The sequence below is a fragment of the Streptopelia decaocto genome (genome assembly GCF_964273445.1).
Source record: "Streptopelia decaocto genome assembly, chromosome: 15".
NCBI classification, from domain to species: domain Eukaryota; kingdom Metazoa; phylum Chordata; class Aves; order Columbiformes; family Columbidae; genus Streptopelia; species Streptopelia decaocto.
Window position 1 is genome coordinate 2,987,705 of NC_138670.1, and position 19,600 is coordinate 3,007,304.

At 44.9% G+C, this 19,600-nt stretch overlaps 1 protein-coding gene across 1 annotated transcript in view; it reads right to left on the minus strand.

Annotated features, from left to right (window-relative positions):
- The window catches only part of TMEM132B (transmembrane protein 132B), a gene marked incomplete at its 5' end in the record, with an annotated part of 209,977 nt that overhangs the window by 142,039 nt on the left and 48,338 nt on the right, over nt 1-19,600 (minus strand). Inside the window, one exon of the mRNA XM_082066519.1 lies at nt 7,332-8,211. Coding sequence (XP_081922645.1) covers nt 7,332-8,211 — 880 coding nt within the window. The remainder of the gene's footprint in view (nt 1-7,331; nt 8,212-19,600) is intronic.

A 19,600-nucleotide genomic window follows, 5' to 3' on the forward strand; every position in this document is an offset into this window, starting at 1 on the left:
TCATCTGTCCCATGGTGCAGGGCAATAAGCACAGACAGAATAGCCCCAGTGACAGAAGGATTTGGAGAAGGGTGGTGGCGATGCCCTGTGCAGGATGGACCTTCAGCAGCCCCTTAGATGCAGCTCCCCATCCAAGAGGCATCACCACCCAGCACAGCTTCACAATGCACCGAGGGACTCCGAGCAGATGCAACAAACCAAGGGCATCCTTTTAGTGGTGCTTTCCTCCATGCCCCCTCTTCCTCCTTCCCACGCACGCTCTGCATCTCGAGCGTTTTAAGCACAGCTCCTACCCCGCTCTCATCCTGCCCGCGCCACATCTGCTGGCAGCGCTCTGCACATCCACACCCGGCCCCGAAACAGCGGGCTGAGCAGCAGCTGCCTGGAGTTAATTAGCTGGAGCTGTCATGTCGAAGCTTTCGGAGACGGGGATCAGCCTAGGAACAAGCTTGTAGAACCCGAACCATTTAAAAATGTAAAATCTCTTTCCATTACCATCAACAAGGCTGAGTTTGTGTCAAGTCACATGGCATATTGGCACCTTCCAAATCCACGGGAATCGCTTTTCACGCCATCTCCGTTTGCAGAGCATGGCAGTGCCTGCTAACACACTGGCAGACAAGGGGTTGTCGGGCCTCTTATTATAAACCTTATTTGTCACACACGTGCAAAAACAATCTGATGTGTGGAACAAGATGCGCTGCCACCAGTTACACACAGCACTGCTCACCCACTTGCAGTCAGCGCCGCAGGGACGAGATGCCTGTGCACACACAACTGACTTAAAATCAACAGAACTCTTCTTTCTCTCCATTTTATGGTTCTGAATATGAGATACAGCAAGTTAATTTACATAACGCTGCCACATCCCTTAGCACTCGTAGATGCAGATGGGCAGATGAATGAGATAGCTGTGCTGCTGGCACGACTCAAATAGACGAAAAAGTGGGGTTTCAAGGGAAACCAAACACCTTTTCCAATGGAAAGTCCAGCCTTGTTTCACTCCAGCTGTACTCAATGTTCCCCCATCACACACCAAGAAATGTTCCCAAACTGTCAAAAATAAAAATAACTAGCTGTCTAACTACTCGCCTTCTCAGTGAAAAATAATCTGGTGAAATACACAGCCAGGCTGAATATTTTTAATTAAACTGCTTCAGCATTTGGGTCAATCCTTCCCCTCCAACTCTTGCGAACATTTCCCCAGAGAAGGGAGTGTCCCCAAGCCATGGTGGCCAAGAGAAGGGCTGGATGGTGGGGACACCTGCCAGAGTCACCCAAACTCAGCACCAGAACCTCCCATCACCTCCTTTACCTTCACAACACCTTAATAACGCCACAGGAGCAAGCGGCTGCATTTCTGGACAACGCAGCACATTCGGGGCCCCTTTTGCAGGGCAACAGAAGTCACCATCAGAAAACACCTCAATAAAAAAATACCATTTTACCACCATGATGCTACGATCCCACCTGGAAGTGTTTCAAACACCCCAGACACCCCACAACCAACCGGAGCTTCTCGCTGCCGCTGCCCGTTTTATTCCTACGAAGAGTGATCGCGGACAGCTGATTATTGTAGCAGATAGTTGACCTTTATCTAAAATTCCATTAAAAAGCTTTATTGACTGTAGTCTTGCCGGGCCTTTCAGGATTCACTGGGTCATTTATTCACTGTCAGATATCCATCGGTTTTTAAGCTTTTAGGACTGCTCGAGCTCTAGAAATAAGCGCTGCGCTTTTTTTGTCACTTTTAAATGTTTTTAAGACACCGTGAGGGGGCGGTTTGTTTTCTCCTCCCTCTCCCATGTGCCGAAGGCAGAGAAGGTGATCGGAAAGTGAGGAAGAAGGAGAGGAAACCGGGCAGGGTGTTCCGGGGCAGGTCGGCTGGTGCAGGTACCGAGGGACGGAGCCTTTTCCACTTCAGTCAGCACAGATTCGGGTCTAACTACTCCATACATCATCCTTTTGAAATCTTTAACTCCATAGCATCGCATCAGGCTTTGGTCACCGGAGCCACATGTCCATCTCAAACAGAAATAAAGAGCGGTTCAGCCTTTTCTGAAAGAGTTGATAGAAATGGGTTTATCCAAGCTAAAAAAATAACCACAATCCGGTGACAATTCCCACAGGCTTTGCAAGAGGGTCCTGAAAGGATGTTACTCTCCCTTTCTCATTCAGTGACAAAAATATCCCAAAACACCAAACACTGGGAGCAAGTCAATGTATGCGATGGATGAAGGAGAACATCTTAAAAAAATGTGAAGGTGTGAATTTGTCTTTAAGAAATATATTACAATCTGCACATTCTTGGGGACAGATTTAAGGTTGCACAGACATCTCTGGCATTCCCAGGCTTTGCAGTGCTTGATATTTTTTAACAACATTACATATTGCTATGTTGTATTTTACATTTAGTTCAATGTACGCTCAGAGAAAAATCAAGAAACAACAAATTCAAACATCCATTCTGGGTTTATTAACATCTTTCAGTAAAAAACAAATATTCCCAAGAAGCCAGTTACGCTTTAATTCTGTAATTATTTCTAAATCTGAACTAGCGTTTCTGATTAATTTTGCAAGTACATTTTTCCCTTTCTCAACACTTTTGCTTGTGCTGAATTTTCATCATAAAGATGATGCTTCCTCTCTCTGGGCAGCAATAACCCTGCGCTGCCGCCCCGCTCGCTGCAGGCGAAGGCTGCGCGGAGCCTCCTCCTCCTCAGCGCAGCCACCCCGCGCTCCGCACTGTCTCTGTTCTCTCATTTTCTATGCATTTCCAGACCTAAAACCTTCTGTTTCCTTTCCCTTGTTTGCTCTTGGCAGCTATTGGCAGGAGACATCCTCTTAATGATCTTTTTTCTGGCCTTCTAGACGGCTGCTCAGACTTCTACAGATCTTTCATTATTAACGCAGAAGCCTTGTAAGTCAGTTTTAATGGCCTGTGCAATTTTTATTCCTTAGCAGGAGACATAGCCTCCTCCATATGGATATATGTTTATTAATATAAATCCTTAATATCATTTTTCCTAGTGAGAATAATCAGTAAAAGCCAACCGGTGTGTATTACGCCTTGTACTGGTTCATCCAAAACAAAAAAAGATAGAAAAATCAAAGAGCAATGTTTTACGTTTGCCCTGCAATATGCGGAGCATGGCAGGGAGAGCGGATAATCCTTCTCCCCGAGGTTGCCAAGGCACCGAGCGACAGCGCCGTCTCTTTGCACGGCCCCGTCATTCCCCTCCAGACACAGACCCGCATCCTGACCGCGGCCGCTTTCATTCTTCTGGCATGGGATTCATTACCTGGTTTCAGCCCCTCGCTATTATTCTTGGAATATCTCCAGTCCCCGCTGCTATTCTGATCGGGCAGAAAAGAAGGATGGGCCGCTTGTGTTAGGGACGTGGAGCGAATGCCGACAAACCCACTTTTTGTCTGTGACTCGACAAATTGCTATTAGTGTTCAGCCTTCATTACCAGCACATCCTCGCTGATGGTTTAAATGGGGAGACTTGGAAAACGGGACAAAACTCCGCCGTCCATTTATAAAAAGAATGTCCTGGTTTCTTTCCTATAACCAAGAGGCAATTGTCCATTTATCCCATTAAACGTTTTCTTGCTGTACAAAATGACTCCCATTTTTCTTTTAAATACACCCTTTGAGTCTCGAGACAGAGTTGACTAATACCATACACCACAAAAGAAGCACAAGCCATTCCCAGTGCTGCTGGGGGACATTTCTGTCCTTCCAGTTAAGCAAGAATTGTTTTCCCCTGTCTCTTTTCCAGCTCCTCCATGTATATCAGGAGGCTTCTTCTGTTTAGCAAAGAGCACAAAGGTTGGTGTTACCCCTTCCTTTTGTCATCATTTTCATCTTTCCTCATTTACTATATTTCATCTATGATTGTCAGTAGGGAAGACATTCCCGCTCTCAAAAGACAAAATGCATCTGAAAACTTGTGACACTGATGCATGGATTAGTCCTGTTGGAATCTCAAAGCTGTGCTTCATTTTTCCTTTATTTTTTCCATTTTTTTTTTTAACTGGGTAGCCCATAAAAAAGTTTAATCATGGCAACATAGCCCATTTCACCTGTCTTTATGGTTAAACTATGTTTAATGGCAACCCACCTAACATAATGGGCAAAATTTATGTTCACAGATGGTAAATTTTACAGTACAGACCAGACTGGCAAGGCCACAAATTAATCTCCAGTGTCATAAGGATTTCATTGCACACATGTATAGATCATCTGTCAACCAAGTGAGCAATATGACTGTCAGGCACAGCAAAAACATTAAATGCACGCTTAGCCTCCAAATTCTGCCCATGACGTATCTGGGTCTCACAGTTACACCAAGTCACACCGCCTGGATGGCAGCGAAAAAAGAAACCAATTCCCCAGCCCGCAGCACAACTAGAGCTCCAAGTCAACCTTGAATTCTAGTTATTGAATGAAAACAACCAACCAAGACTTAGCTTAAGCAGAGCAAAACCAGTTTAGGCTGAAAAAAGGGACTGGAAGTGACAGCTGGAGCTTCTCCTACAACCTGCAGCATCACCCTGTAATGACATTTCTGGAGAGACGGGGCTCTGACAAATAAGACTCTTTCAACACAGCCCGTTGCTGAATCAAGAAACTGTTTCCAATTGCTTTTCCATTTCCAAGCTTGGTTAAGAATCCCAAATCTTACCAAAACGAGGAAGAATCTGCTCTCATATGAGGACTGAAGTCAGTTTTGCTAGAACAAAATCCGACATAAAATCAAATACTACACAACACAGCATGAAACAGCAAAGAGGCGCACAAAATTGAGCATATCTGTTCTTTTGCATGCTGTCAGAGCTCAAGGTCGGCATCAAACGTCGTGTTGAGAATGACTTGATTTTGATCTATTGTCTCATATAAGCCAGACTGCAATTCACCCGGCTCCACTTATAGCCGATATGATTTAAAATAATCATTTATATTAGGTAAAAATATATTTCCCAAGGCAAACATTCACTCCAACATATTTTTCTCTGGCTATAACATAGAGAAATTCTATGTATATAAAAACCTTCTGGGTTTTTACAGACATTAGCATTGAGCTGAAAACCAGAGAAAGTCTGCGAGGAAAACTACATAAATTAGATGCAGGCGCTACAGAGATTGTATTTCCCTCGGCATAATTCCCTGTCTACTGTGGAAACTTCAGCTGAATAATCTCTCCATGTCACTCGCAATAATCACAGCAACAGTTGCTGATGCTCTCTCCATCCTGGAGAACGGGTGAACCATCAGCAGAACCACATTTTGCCTCTTACTGAACATTCAACCGAAGGTTAAATAAAAACACTTGCAGCTTCTCTGATGAAAAGCACAATGCAAGCAAAGCCAAATAAAAGACCAGACAGGCCAGACTACATAGAGCCAAGAGTGAATTTTCTGAGGAAGTATTTCTGGGCAAGTAAAACACGCTGATTTACTGTAACGGAAACACCTCCTGGAGATGAACCGACCCCGCGCTTTTCAAAGGAGGAAATCCCCATGGAAATCCCCAGACGCCGGCTCCCCATGGTGAGACTCATGCCCACCGACACGTGGGCCGCGGGACAAGCCGAGGGGCTCGGTGCTCACCAGGCTCTTGTGGCTCCCGGTTTGGAAGCCCTCGACTCCATGGGTTCCTGCACTCTTGAAACCCCAGGTTATTTACTATGCTCGGCACTTCCAGAAACAGTTTTGAAACACTGTCTTTCAAAACCAAAATAATCTTTGCAAAAGTTTTTGTTCCTTTCCCGGCCAGTTGAAATGTCAAAACTCTACCCTTGCACTTCGTTACAAGGTAAAAGTTATTTTATACATTCCCCTAGAAGGAAAACATCCTCACCTTAGGTTGCCTCTAATACCTGGGGAATTTTATCCGTGGTGTGGCAAAGAGAACAAAAAAACTGAGAATTAAGAGCTGATGTTAAATCCTTGCAGAGCCTTAGGCAAATTCCATAATCTCTGCTATAGCACTGGGGATCAATACACAAATGCTAAAACCTGACTGCTCCACGAGGTTGGTCCATCTACTGACAGTGGCTGCTGGCCAAAACTACATTTAACGAAGAAAAAACAGTAAACCCAGGTAAAGGGAAGAATAAATTGGGGTTATAGGAGGACCCTTCCTGACCCAAACCTTTTAAAGTCTGGTTAAACCTATGGTATTTCTCACACATTTCCCACACACCTAAGTAGATGGAATTGCTTGGGGTATTGTGGACCATTTCTTTGTGCCTGTTCACTGCGCTATGAACCACTTTGTCCTGACTCGCATCGCAAACTTTAAGTTTATTAATATGCACTTGTTATTTTACAGAAGTTGAATGATTTGAAAGTGCTGCATAAGATTCGCTGCCTGTTTTCTCAATGTCTGTCCCCAAAGTGCGCTTCTGTCATGGTCTGCTCCCATCGTTCTCGGATCAAAACGTTACAAGTACAGCACGATTCTGTTTTGAGGTTTGCGAGCACGGGCTGAAACTCCTTCTTTCCCAGGCGTCTCGCGTTCTCACAGAATATGACACTTTCCAATTACCTTTTGGCCCTTTTATTCTCCCAGTCTGGCTCACATTTCTCTGTGAATTTGGTCTCTACGCAGCTCTGAACCCACAGTCTGACAGCTAAGGACATAACAACAACGCAGCACTACCTCTCGGGGTGGTCAGAAATGCCCCAATTCTCCTATTACAGGCAGATTCGCAAGTAAAGGTCACCAGAAAGTCTCAAAACTTAAAAATAGGCCATGCAACAAGCAGTCAAAAGCTTGAGCGAGCAGGATGGGCTGTCACAGATAAACCTGCAAAGCCTGGGTCCAAATGCTGGCTCTGCCGAAGACGCGAGCGGAGGCACAATCTCATCAGCCCCCCTCTGTACAATACAACAAAATAGTTCCTCGCCAAGTTGTAACCCATGTGCTTTGGAAAGATGGTAAGAAAGTTGATAGAAAGAGAGGGAGCTTCACCAAAGAAATGGAAAACCCTCCTGCGAACTGATGGATCGCAGCGGTTACCGTGGCTCCTTACAGAGGCATCATTTAAGAGGCAGAATTACCACTAGAAGCAAACAGAATTAAAACAAAAATATCGTCATACAAACATTTATAACTCGTACGTTAAAATCAATTCCCATGTTCCAAAAAGCATCATCCACATAGATAATTCAAGATTATTTATACTTTTTCCCCAGCTGGAGAGGAAATGCTTAAGTTCTCTCAGGAAAACAATGAATGTAACCAAAGAAATTACACCTGGCATCGTTTTGTCCCTGTTTGTAGACTGTTTAGCATACAGCACTTGAAAAATTCTCTTACCTTAATACAAACTGGTCTGTTAGAGAGTCATCAGCCAGGGAAACATGAAAGGTCACAATGTCACCTTCTCTGACCGGGTTGAGCGGTAAATGAATAACGATATTTTCATCTAGCCTCAGTGACGACTGTTTTAATTTGTCTTGATTTGGATAAACAATGATGCTACCAATCCTCTCCATAGCTGACAAAGCCTTGTGTTCATTATCTTGACCTGCATGGATATTGTTTTCCCATCTTGCATCCTCTGGAGAACATTCCCCATCTGCTGTATAAATCTTATAGAAGAGCTCCACGGTAATCCCCTCCATGGAAGCTGTTTCCTCTGAAACCAGGGGCGGAGGGGAGCTGAACCAGCTAGGGGATAATTCCAGCTCTGCAACACATAATCCCAGATGACCTGTCAATCTACAGCTGGCCACAACTTCTCTAGACTCCAGGAACGCAAACATCTTCACGCAAGGCAACCTCTCTGCAGAGTTATAGTCATCCCAGTCCTTCCCCGCAATATAGAACAAGGTTTGTATTTTAGGTTTGTTGGAATAGATGGAGCTGTCAATTATGTGTGATTTTAATTTCCAATTAAAAGTGAATTTGTTTGTGAAATCAAAAGATGCAGAAGACAGCATGAGGTCCAAGGGAACGGCCTGTTCCACAGAAAAGGGTCCATACGTGGCATTTAGGACGGGTGGCAGTTTGGCTTTGTATATAAAGAAAGAATCCACCCTAGACTGCAAACTGGAGTTCCTCATGATATCCTGGTTGGCTTCTTTGAGGAAGAAGAAGACGTCGGCATTGCAGAGGTGATAGCTCGCAGGGAGGTACGTTGGCAGGTTTGAAAATCTCTGTATGCTGTCCATGATCCCTCCTCGGCTCTCCACCACTGCAGGCCAGGGAGAAAAGGAAACAGAAAGACAACTCTAGCATTTGTTTAGCATGCCCCTCGGTTTTTCAATGTATTACCAGAGATCAATGCTGTTAGCCACAATCACAAAACAATCCGCCACAGGTACCGTGGAATAACACCGTCGGCTCAAAGATCACACACTGCAAACATCCAACGGCATCAGCTGTACGCTCCTTCCCCACCTTCCCCACCCCAATATCTGCTTGACAGCCATTCATCAAGTACCGGATAAAACAAAGGAGGAGATTGATTGGCCAGATCCCAATCGAAGTTCTAAAACTTTTTACTGGTTTGTTCTTGTTCTTTTATTGCCAGATCAAACTTCTGAGTTTTTCTCGTCCGTGTTTCAATATACATCAGAAATTAGCATCTCGAATATGAGTAGGCAATAGAACAGAACATTCTTTTTATTTAGTTTAACACACAAAGCAAAGGACAGGCTGCAAATCTGCATCACTCCCAAACCACTTTGCCAGGTCAGTAGTTTGGAAGCTAGCGGCAAACTGATAAGAGCTTTGTGTTCTTGAAATCAAGCCTTTTCACACAAAAATATATGGGGTTTGATAGAGGTCTCAGTGGGATTGATTTATAGGCAAGAGTGAACCTGAGAGGAGAGAAATCCTTTACATGCACAAGGTTCGCAGACGCTCAGAAAGATTTTTTTCTGGTTTAATTCCAGAATGAAACACATTTGGAAACCACAAAAGTTTCTCTCCGACACAATGGTCAATCCTCCAGTCGGCACTGAGCAATTTTTCCCAGGCAAGAAAAGATTCCAGAGGGAGGGAGGGATCAAACAGACGTCTTTGGTTTGGGCCAATCTTTAATTAATAGTGAGATATATTCAATCTGGGCTCCGATTCTACCAGAAAGAAAAGGTGGGTCTTTCAAACTATCAATTCAAATGCTCCAACAAAAAGCCGGTGAATGCAGACTCCTGGGACCGCCACAGAAGAAATAAACAGAAAGCAGATGAATTCAAATGAAGCAGCTCCATAACGCGGAGAGATAACAAAGGAACAATGACAGATCCTAAGGTCAGAGCTCTCGTTGTCTCTCGCTGCAGCTTAGCGGCGATTTTACTGTTTGCGAGGGCTGGGGAGAGCAGATACACAACACAGCAACCCCACAAACAATTACACCTGGTACAAGCCAGATGACTCACATACTTACAGCCACAATTTAGCACTGACAAAAGCTCTAATATTTAATTTATTTTTTCAGATTTTGTATTTTTAAAGCCTACACTTATCGAAGGCAGATTCTAGGGCAAATCTCACCCATTTGACTTTGCTCCACTCTTGTTCTCAGTTTAAATTCTGCTCATTTATTTTCAGTGGCTTGATATGATCTGTGTTTGTTTAAATGCTTCTCATTCCATCCCAATACTTCTGCCTTTAGTTTTGCTGTATATTTCATTGTGTCAAGGTTTTCCGGTGGCATTTGGAATGTTCTTTGTGGGAATAAATATGCAAAAATATACAACAGCATAGAAAAATTCTTATCCAGTATCAACAATCTCCTCTCTCACAGGTCACCCAGAGAGGTGGTGGATGAACCATCCCTGAGACATCCCAGGCCAGGCTGGACGGGGCTCTGAGCACCCTGAGCTGGTGAAGATGTCCCTGTCATGGCAGGGGGGGCACTGGGGGAGCTGGGCAGGTCCCTTCAACCCAAACTATTCTATGGTTCTATGATACTCCACACGAGGATTAGGTTGGGGTTACCCTCCCAGCTCCACAAGCAAAAGCGATTGCAGAGCAGCTGCCACGTCATCATCCATCCCACTTGGGTTTCCTCTTGTGTCTTGTGCCCACGTGTAAATGTTTCAGCCCAGCTCCCCCAACACAGCAGTGACCCAGGCGTGCACAGCCACAGGCCTGGGCACCCAGCAGGAACGCCAAAACCCAGCTGATGAGAAACCACCTCCTCTCTTCCCACAGAGCCGGGCCAGCTTGCCACGGTAGCGCAGCTCACGTAGGGGACAACCAGCTTTCTAGTGGAGAATATTGACTTCAACCCTTTCCTTCCACATCCCTTTGCATTCCATAGGAACGATAGGCAGCTGGCGCACCCCCTGCAGCAACTGAAGACCCTGGTTCTCTATGGGAAGATATAGGGTGTGAGTAGCAATAACTAACAGACACTAAGCAATAAGACAGAGGTAGTGTCTCCAGACTAACCAAGCGACAAGCAGTGCAAGGGGCGAGAGACAGGGTGAGACAGACATCACGCAAAGCAGATGGTGCTGTTGCAGGGATGGACACTGGAGCCCGTTAGCACCAGGCACGGGAGGCTGGACAAGGCGAGGAACCCACCACAACCTCCAAGAGGGACGGGGCAAAGAGCAGAGGCTGGTGAGCACCGTTCAGCAGGGCCAGGCAATGCCCCACTACTGGTGCTGCTCCTCATCCCAACGCCTCCATCCCACCGCTGAACAACAAAGCGCTCGGGTCAAACCTCGTCCTGCCCGGAGCAGGAGGAGGAGGGAGAAGATCAACGCCAATTCTAGAGCCAAAGTCACCAAGGGATGTTTCAGCAGCTCCATTACTGCTCTGCTATTTATGGAGCACCTTGACAGGGCTGGCTCGCCGCGCCGCTGTGCGATTGCACGGCTCGGTGGCTGTGAGTGAACTTTGCTCCTGCAAAAGCCAGGTGGCGAGGGGAGGAAGGACGGCATTTCTTCGCCAAGAAGCCACATGCAGACGAGCACGTTCCTAGATTAATTGTAGATAAATTGAACTACATTTGAAATCAATACTTTCGAGAAGTCGCACTTATCATAAAAATTGTGCAGCTGTACAGATAGGCAAAGGACACGCAAAAGCAAAAGTGCCCTCTGATTTCTGGGAGAAGAGCGAAAATTTGCCTTCTCTGAAGACACATCAGATTGCAGAGGCGACGTAACAGTGACATAGCTCCTGAGCCTGAAGAACCACCAAAACCAAGGCAAGGCGCAAATGCATCTGTGTTTACATTATAGGGCTTCCTCCTCATTCTTTATGCAGATATTTTACCTCTCCCAAGCAGGGATTTACAGAAAATTTTAAAGGCATGTTTTTCCCTTCCCTCCATTTCATTACAGTGGCAACATTCAGTGCCTCTTCTCAGAACCGGTACGGGGACTGGAATATCAGCCTGCTGTAACTCAAACCAAATGAGACACAAATTTTGTCTGAAAGCTTATATGGGAAGCCATAAACACCAGCAGACAGGGCTGGGCTTTGTCCTAGAACCAGCCTGCAACAAAATATGATATCTGAATTAAGCAGCATTTTATGATGCTGTAGGAACATCTAAAAAGAAATACTTCATATGATAACAGGCCAACAACCCGCCTTTTTAATTCAGCATGTCGGCACCATGGCATCAATCTCCTTACAGCAACAATCAGAAACAGGACACATTTCCAGCTTTTTGGTGTGTAACAAAGCAACTAATAAATCACCTGGTCCTTTAATAACCACTCCAGCAAGATCAAAAGAGGGCAGAACATTAGATCAGAAAGTGGGTTAGTCCTAATTATGTAACAAAAGAGAGCAAGAGTTGAAGAAAAGTAAATGGAGACCAAATGAGCATCCCCAGAGCTACCTCAAAGGCTGAGCACAGTCTGTTTCTCACACTACTGGGGCATTGAGGGGAGATGTATGGAAATCACACATTGCTGGACGCGACTTGACATATTTACCTTTAATTTCTGAAATGAAATGCCCCTTTAAGAACACTTATTTGGACTAAACAAATACTAAGACCTCTAGAGCAACAAATCAACTTGTAAAAATCTCAACGCCCCCATTTTATAACAAAAGTCGGGCAATAGCCTCGTAGCCCAGTTCATCCTGCAAATTCTGAGAGTGCAGATGGAAAGAAAACCTGCTCCTAATGTTTCTGAAGAGCAGGGAGAAGAAGCCACCGCGCACAACCCAACCATGCCGGGCTGTGCATCAGGGAGATGCCCCTTTCTGGTCCTTACTCTCAACAGCTGGGACCTCAAATGAAGCTTCTTTTCGGTTGTCTCAATAATTTTTTATATAGCCATAAAATTATCCATCGCTTTTCTTTTTGAAGCTCATTTGACCCTGGACTGGTGCCACAAAAAGCAGCACGGGACTCAAGCACACGCGAAGCCACAGATGTAGGTCACACTGTGCAATAAAAATCCACCATTAGTGTAACTTGGGGTTTCACCCCAGATATACTTGTTAGATCTCATACATTTTAATAAGAAGCAAAACAAGTATCCTGGTAGAGAGCAGCGGTGGCAGTGGCAGGTCAGCATTAAAAACTAACGCAGCTGTGTTAAGCTGCAGTAAAAGGAAAGTCTTTAATCATTTTGTAGCTAGAAATGAAAATAACTCCTGCTAGAGCAAAAATCCAAATTTCACATCTAAATCTTCCCTCTACTTTAGCTAACTACTTAACATGAGTCAAGTCTTCCACAAGCCCTCAGTAATTCTGAAGTTGAAGGTGTGAGGAACAAGAAGCATTTAAAATATGCAACTTTTCAATACCTTTTTTCCCCTCAAAAAACAACCAAGAAAGCCAATCCTGCACCTGTGGAAAAACGGGGAAAATGTTAAAATTCATCTTTCCTGCAGCATCATCAGAATTGTAGCATGAGATCATGCAGACACTCCTCTTGTACAAAGAGGAATAATTTCAAGTAATGTGGTGCCAGTAAGTGCTATGATGTTATCCATGACTCACCCAGAGGCAATCAATGGCTTGTCTGTGGAGGAGAAAAATCACCAGCCCTTCCCACCCGCCCTCACTAAAGACCATAAAGACCAAACTACACATGTACATTATTCCACTATAAAAATGGCTCTATTCATAATAATTATTTTGCTCTGGAAATGCAGGCATTATCCTTCAATAAAAACACAGTGTATCCCACAACAGAGTGTCTAGACAAGGAAAGCTATTCTAGAACTGATAAATTATAGGAGAATAATTAATCCTGGACCAGCTGTAGAGGTCACTTTCTATCAGGTGTGCCAAGGGTAAGACCTGGTGCTGTTTAGGGACCCCAACTACAGGAGGTTGTACAAGGTGATTTGGCCTGGAAAGAGCTGGGAAAATGCTGACTCTGAATCCTGAGAGCAGGAAAACGAGGAGGATAATGACAGCGTGAAAATCCCCCGTGAGTTTAGACCTCATCTGAGCACCCTAAGTGGGATAAGTTTGGGCTGCGTGAGGATTCAAGGCGCCCAGATGAACACCCGCCTCCCGCTCTTCCTGACTCCTTCAGAATTCAATGAAATAACCATGAAAGGAGGATGTCACTGTTTACTTCCCATATTCAGAGTCCATCCTGTGACTCATCTCCTCAGTTTTACATTAGGGAGGAAAGGGAGGAGAAAAACCCTCCATAGTCCCACAGAGCAACAACTTCCATCATCCACCATTCAAAACCAAGCCCTACTCCTTCAGTACTTGAGGTAGTTATACAGTCAACTCCACTGGCACCGAAAAAAAACATAATAAACAGTCTTTTCAACTGTAACAAAATAATTTGAAGATGTAAATGACACTGCAAGAAGGAGCTAAGAAGAGTTCCCAAAACTTTTCTAATATTGAATTAAAGTCAGTCCAGAGGCTGTCAACATATTAAAAAATTGCAGCATGAGGAAAGATGACAGGATCCCTTTAAGCTTTTCTCATTCTTCTCATCCTGGTTTGATGTAAGGATAGAACTGAATGGAGGACTCAGAACCAGTTCACATTTTTCAACGTTCAATGTTGATTATGTGTGTGTGGGGACAGAGATTCACTTTGCAGAACATGGCTAGTCGGGCTTGGCTTGTTTTGAAAGACAAGAAAAAGGATGCAGTGTGAAAAAAAGCCAAAACACTATTAAAGAAAAAGAACGAAAAAAGAAGTCTGTTTAATCAAAATGTCTAGAACTGAAGAAAGGTTAATTATCTTTCACAGACTCAGGACAATGTCTCACATACTTATCTTCAAATGGCGCAGTCAAACTTTTGTTGGCCAAGCTCCGCGCTCCCGCCACCCTCCGCGGAGTCAGCCCGTCTCATTTTAGATGGGTATCTCAGCCCAGCACACACTCCGGCTTCTCAGAAATCACACAAGAGGGTATCTCCAGCATTCACTCATCCTCTCCTAGACACTTCTATCTCAGGGGTGATAAATCCCCCTTGGGAGGAGCCTGTTCTGTGTGTCAGCTCGATTGCTGAAGGTGCTGGAGGCGTTGATGTCTGTGGGCAAAGACCCGACACGAGTGCTGCCCCGGCAGATCCGATGCTCACTCTTCACTACAGCTTCTCTTCCCACACTGCACATCCATGTTGGCGCATCACTCTGTTCCCAAAAATCTTAAAGGCAACACCCCAGGCCTCATGAATCTTCTGTCTACTAAATACATTTTTCACTGCAAAATTAAAACATGCAGAATGAAACCCTGATCAGGCCACAAGTTCAGTAATAGACTCTATTATTGTGTTTCAAAGCAAGTCAAGTGCTTTGCCTGCTTACTGTTGCCAAAAAATTAAGTTGGATGTGGAAGTTTCTGAGCTGGTACTCATTATAGTTTCTAGCTTGGGTGCATTTTGCACAGTCACCCATACTGAAAGACATGCGCAAGCAAGGCCACCTACAGATAGTAATATAATAAAACCATACTGTCTGAAAGGCTGCCTATAAATCTTATTAAAGTAATCCCTTCCCTGAACCCAGATTATTACATTCACCTTTATGGTAGAATAAAAATTAATTTTCTCAGCTATAATAAGTGTTTGATAAGAAGGCATCACTTGGGACTAAATAAAGATTATAATTAACTCCAACTGAATAAATCTAAATTTAGCTTGGACTAGCAATTTGTTTTCATACATTTTCCTCTACGACTGAGTGAATAGGTACGGCAGGATTAGCATCCCATGCCAGTTGCAGCACTGCTGGCACAGAAAGGAGCGAGGCAAAGTGTAATCCAATACCCAAAAGGCCTCAAGATTAATCCAGAGCTCTCTATCAGCAAAAGTTTGGAAAGCTGGAGCAAACCAGAAAGGCTCAGAATTGCCGTTATCCCAGCAAGGAAAGCGTGTGAAGCGTTGGACTCCAGAGACCCCTGCTCGCTGCGCTCCCTAAATCAGCGTTATGCAAAGACGGGGCCTCTGCCAGAGCACGTTCTGGGGAGCATCTCACCCCTTCCGACCGAAATCTGCCGTTGGGTGCGTCAGAAAGGGGCTGCTGGGCCAACCTGTGCTCCAACCTGAACCTGCAGCCCCTCATCTGCGACCCCTTGGGGTGAATCCCTAACGCACCTGCAAAACAAGACAACGCAACACCACGCAAGCAAGGCGAGCACACGCGCACATCGGGTAAAGTAAAAGCATCAAACAAATACAAAAGTTTATCATGATTTTTCTTTTTACTTAGTTGAAAATAAAGACCTTTATAGCAGCACTAGACCCAGCAGATTAAAGATTTTAATTTTTTTTTCAAGGAAATGAGGCTCTACTTATAAAAGGTTGAGGAACTGCCTTGTTAAGCCCCTGCCTCATTATTTGCCATTCTCTGGGAAGATGGTCGTTAATGACTTCATTACTTGGAAGGAGGAGTTCAGGCTTGATTATCAAAATAGACCATACATGTATCCTAGCCAGGAAAGAGCATGCAACCCAAATAACACAGCTACTGTGCTTCGATTTCCACGCTAGCCCACGCAGACATCAGATTTGCCTGCACTACAAGATTTTATCAGGTATACAGCTACAGCTGTGCCATCATCACAGCAGCATCGTTCCCCAAGTGGTACATTTATTTCCAAATAAGTTATTTTAGCTTAAAAGTGACAGACTGAAACAAAAAAAATATTTTTTTAATGAATTTAGAGTATGTACAGATGAAATAAGAGTATGTACGTAAGGCACTACACCACTATAACAGCTTAAATTCACCTCTCATGAGAGTTCAACTTTCCTAGACAAGACACCCTTCTGCTGCCCAACACCATCATTTCTCTTTGAGAATGATCAGACTTGAACACAATTCCTTCCCAAACGTGAAACTGCCCAAAACTATGCTGTCCAAATCTCAAGAGTGCAAATTCTTCCCAAATCATTAACGCTGACTGTTTTAGTTAAATTTGTCACAGTTTCTAAGCCAAAGATCCAGCATCTCTATAGGTTATAAAGTGGAGATTTTATTCTGCCATGGACAAGAGAGATCCTCTTTTCTTCCTAATGCTACCATCACATCAAGACCTGCGAGGACCCGAGATACAGGACATTAAACCTGTGACATCTGTAACTGTAGGAAAGCTATTTCAGGTAAGTTTTAGAGGCTTTTATTGCTCCCTCTGAGCCCTGTACAGTGAGAAACACGGTAACTAAAGCACCTGGTTTTATGGGCTGGAGTAATAGAAAAAGTAGGCACAATAAAAAATTTTTTAAAACTCTCTAAACATCCCTAAAATAGCTTTTCTTGAGACATAGTGGGATGGTTTCACCATCTGTGAGTAACGCACCCATCCCCACACGCCATAAACCCTTATGTCATCACGGGTCCTGTTTATTCATCTCCACCTCGCTCTCATACACATGCTTCTGGCCAAAGTCTTCATTGTTAAAAGCATTTATTCAAATGTGTCTGACAGAAAAAGCTAAAAGTCAGATCAGATATCCTCCCGTAGCACTACATGTGTGTTGTGCAGAAGCACCGTGTATGTGGTCCCATCCAGGGGCTGTACAAAGCACATCATAACTGTGTTCCCCGGCCAGCTGTTCATGGCCTCCCAGGGCCAGCGAGTTCTTCCCCAGTTCTTTTGGGTGTAAAATATTAATTCCATGAAGGAGAAGGGGTCTCAGAGCTAGAAAGGGGTTTTCTCCACATCACACAGCACGGCCAAGGCCACCTTGGTGCAGAAACTCGACAGAGCTGTTCCAGCTGCCCAAATCTCAGTGCACAGAGGGTGTCCAGAGAGGACATCTCATGCTTTTTCTCATTTAATGTGGCTGTTGCGATTGCTCAGGTCGCTCTGCTGCGTTGATCGCTGGCCTAACTTGCCATTTTAGTTTCGATCTCATACAACAGCAATGGGGAATTGTCCTGCCAGTTACAATTACAGGCATTAGCACAGCGGCTGAAGGTCACAAATTCATCATCTGAAAGAACTGAATGACAGAGCCACTATTGTGAGCTAAACTGAAGTTTAAACACACCTGATTAACCGTAGATGGTTCCTGTTCTGGTTACATGGAGGGAAGAGACGACTGCTAAGCCGTGCACACACACAGTTTTGCACGACCTGCTGCTTGGTGGGCAGAAACCCCATAAACACAAACCACAAACACCACAGCCCATGGCCAGGTGCCTCCCCCCAGGCGTGAGCAGCACTAGGATTATCCAAAACCTCTCTCTCGGCCAGAGACACCAAACCCCACCCTGCGAAGCGGGCACAGCCAGCTCAGGAAGGGTGGTTTGCACACCCGGGCAGCTCACCTTGGCTTTTGTTGCCACCCCAGTGACAGCTCCAGGGCTGCCGGATCTCTCGCCTGGCTCCCCAATGCACAGCACTGGTCCTGGCATTGCTGCTTCCAGCGCTGCAAACCCCTGAGCATCCCTCCCGAGACCTGGGAAATAAGGTTTGTCACGCTACTGGAGGTTCTGGCTGCTGAAGAGGTTGGGAGAGGGCTCCCTGCGACCGTTATCTAAGCAAAACTCATTTTCCCTCAGTGATATTTCATAAACAACAGAAAATGAATATGTGCACGGGAATGTGTGGATAAATTCTCCAGACAACAGAAAGGCCTTACAAGGCAAGCACATCCACTAAAGGTGCCAGGTGACTGCAAAAGTAAATCTCTTAAATATATGCTCTAAACTATTAACCAACTGTGAAATATTTGTATTCAGTGTCAAAACATCTATGTCACACAAAGCCAAGAGACTGACAGGAGAAAGGCCAGGATTTATGTCAGCTGGGTTCTATCTGTCACGGAGATAGGAAAGCTGAGAGAGAGTCCTTTTATTAAAATCACTCTCCTGCTGCAGATATTGATCTGAGCAGCTAAGGTTGAATAGCAAAGTGCATCTCCATCTCTCACAAAGTTACTCACTGATACAGCAGTAAGGGACTGGGATAAATGCCCCCATCACCCCAGCAAATGGCACCCCAAAAGGAAGCGGACAGGGAACAAGTGGCACCAGCATGAGCAGCATCCTGAGATGCCGTGGCACAGCTGCCTGCCAGCAACCAAAGTCCCTCTCAGACCAACTTCCCAAATTTTTAGGAAGCCAAATCACTAACACAGGTGGCCATTACTCCCAGATTGAGTTCACCATTAAAACAATACAAAGAAACACAGTGCTGACTGCATTGCTTGCATTCACATTTTAAGGGGCAAACGCCATTTCAAAAGGATGCTTCTCTAAATCTGCTTCAGCATTAATGACTTCTACCCCAGTCTGTGCTGCCCCGTCCCTGGCAGTTCTCCCTCGGCTCCTGAAGACCCAGATTTTGGCTGCATTTCACTTTGCAAATCCCAACTTGTGACTGCAGTCAATGGCCTCAAGATGAAATGAAGCAAAGTAACTTGAAGTTCTGTATGCCCACAGACATTCTACATTCCCGCATCCACAGATTACCCAAGTACATCATTTTATAGCGCTTCTGATTGTCCCCACAGAAGCTTCTGCCCTTGGTGGTATTGAAAAATCCCTTGCGTGAGCCAGAAATTACAGGATATTAAAATGACAGCAGATTCTCCAAAGGCATTGTCGGAAAGAGGTGATGTTGGTTCAAAGCCTTCCTCCGGAGCAATGGGCTTTCACTGGATTCTTCAGCCTGTTGTTTCAAAGCTCTTGGAGGAAACGAGCTCCCAACCGATGGGCCCGAACAGCGGCGGGAAACCACAAAAGCAGCTTACAATAAAACCCCTGTAAAGTTATTAAGAGCACAGATATGTCTTGAATGCACAGAAAATCCTCTGTCTCACCAGCACTCATCCACATCCCACTGTGCCTGTAATCCCAGGAAGAGTATATGCCACACACAGCCCGCTGGGGGACCGGGATAAAACACAACGGGACGCGGAGACGCGTAGAGCAAAACCCTGGCTCCAGCACCAGCCCCACGGCTCTGCCCGAGCACCGGGAGCAATTCTCACTTAGCTCACCGTTACTGCTGGATTTCTGACCCTGACTACACATGCTGATTTGGGGGACTGTCAGCAATGCAGATAAATTCCCGGTGAAATCTTTGCAGTGTTTTGTCTGCAGAAAGAAGTCAGGTTTCACTTGGGTTTCCCCACTGGACTCCAGAGGTGCAGGCTGCTGCCTCCAGCAAGATTTGTGTCCCCATCCTGCAAACACACACGCACACACAGACATTATTTCAAGTGTG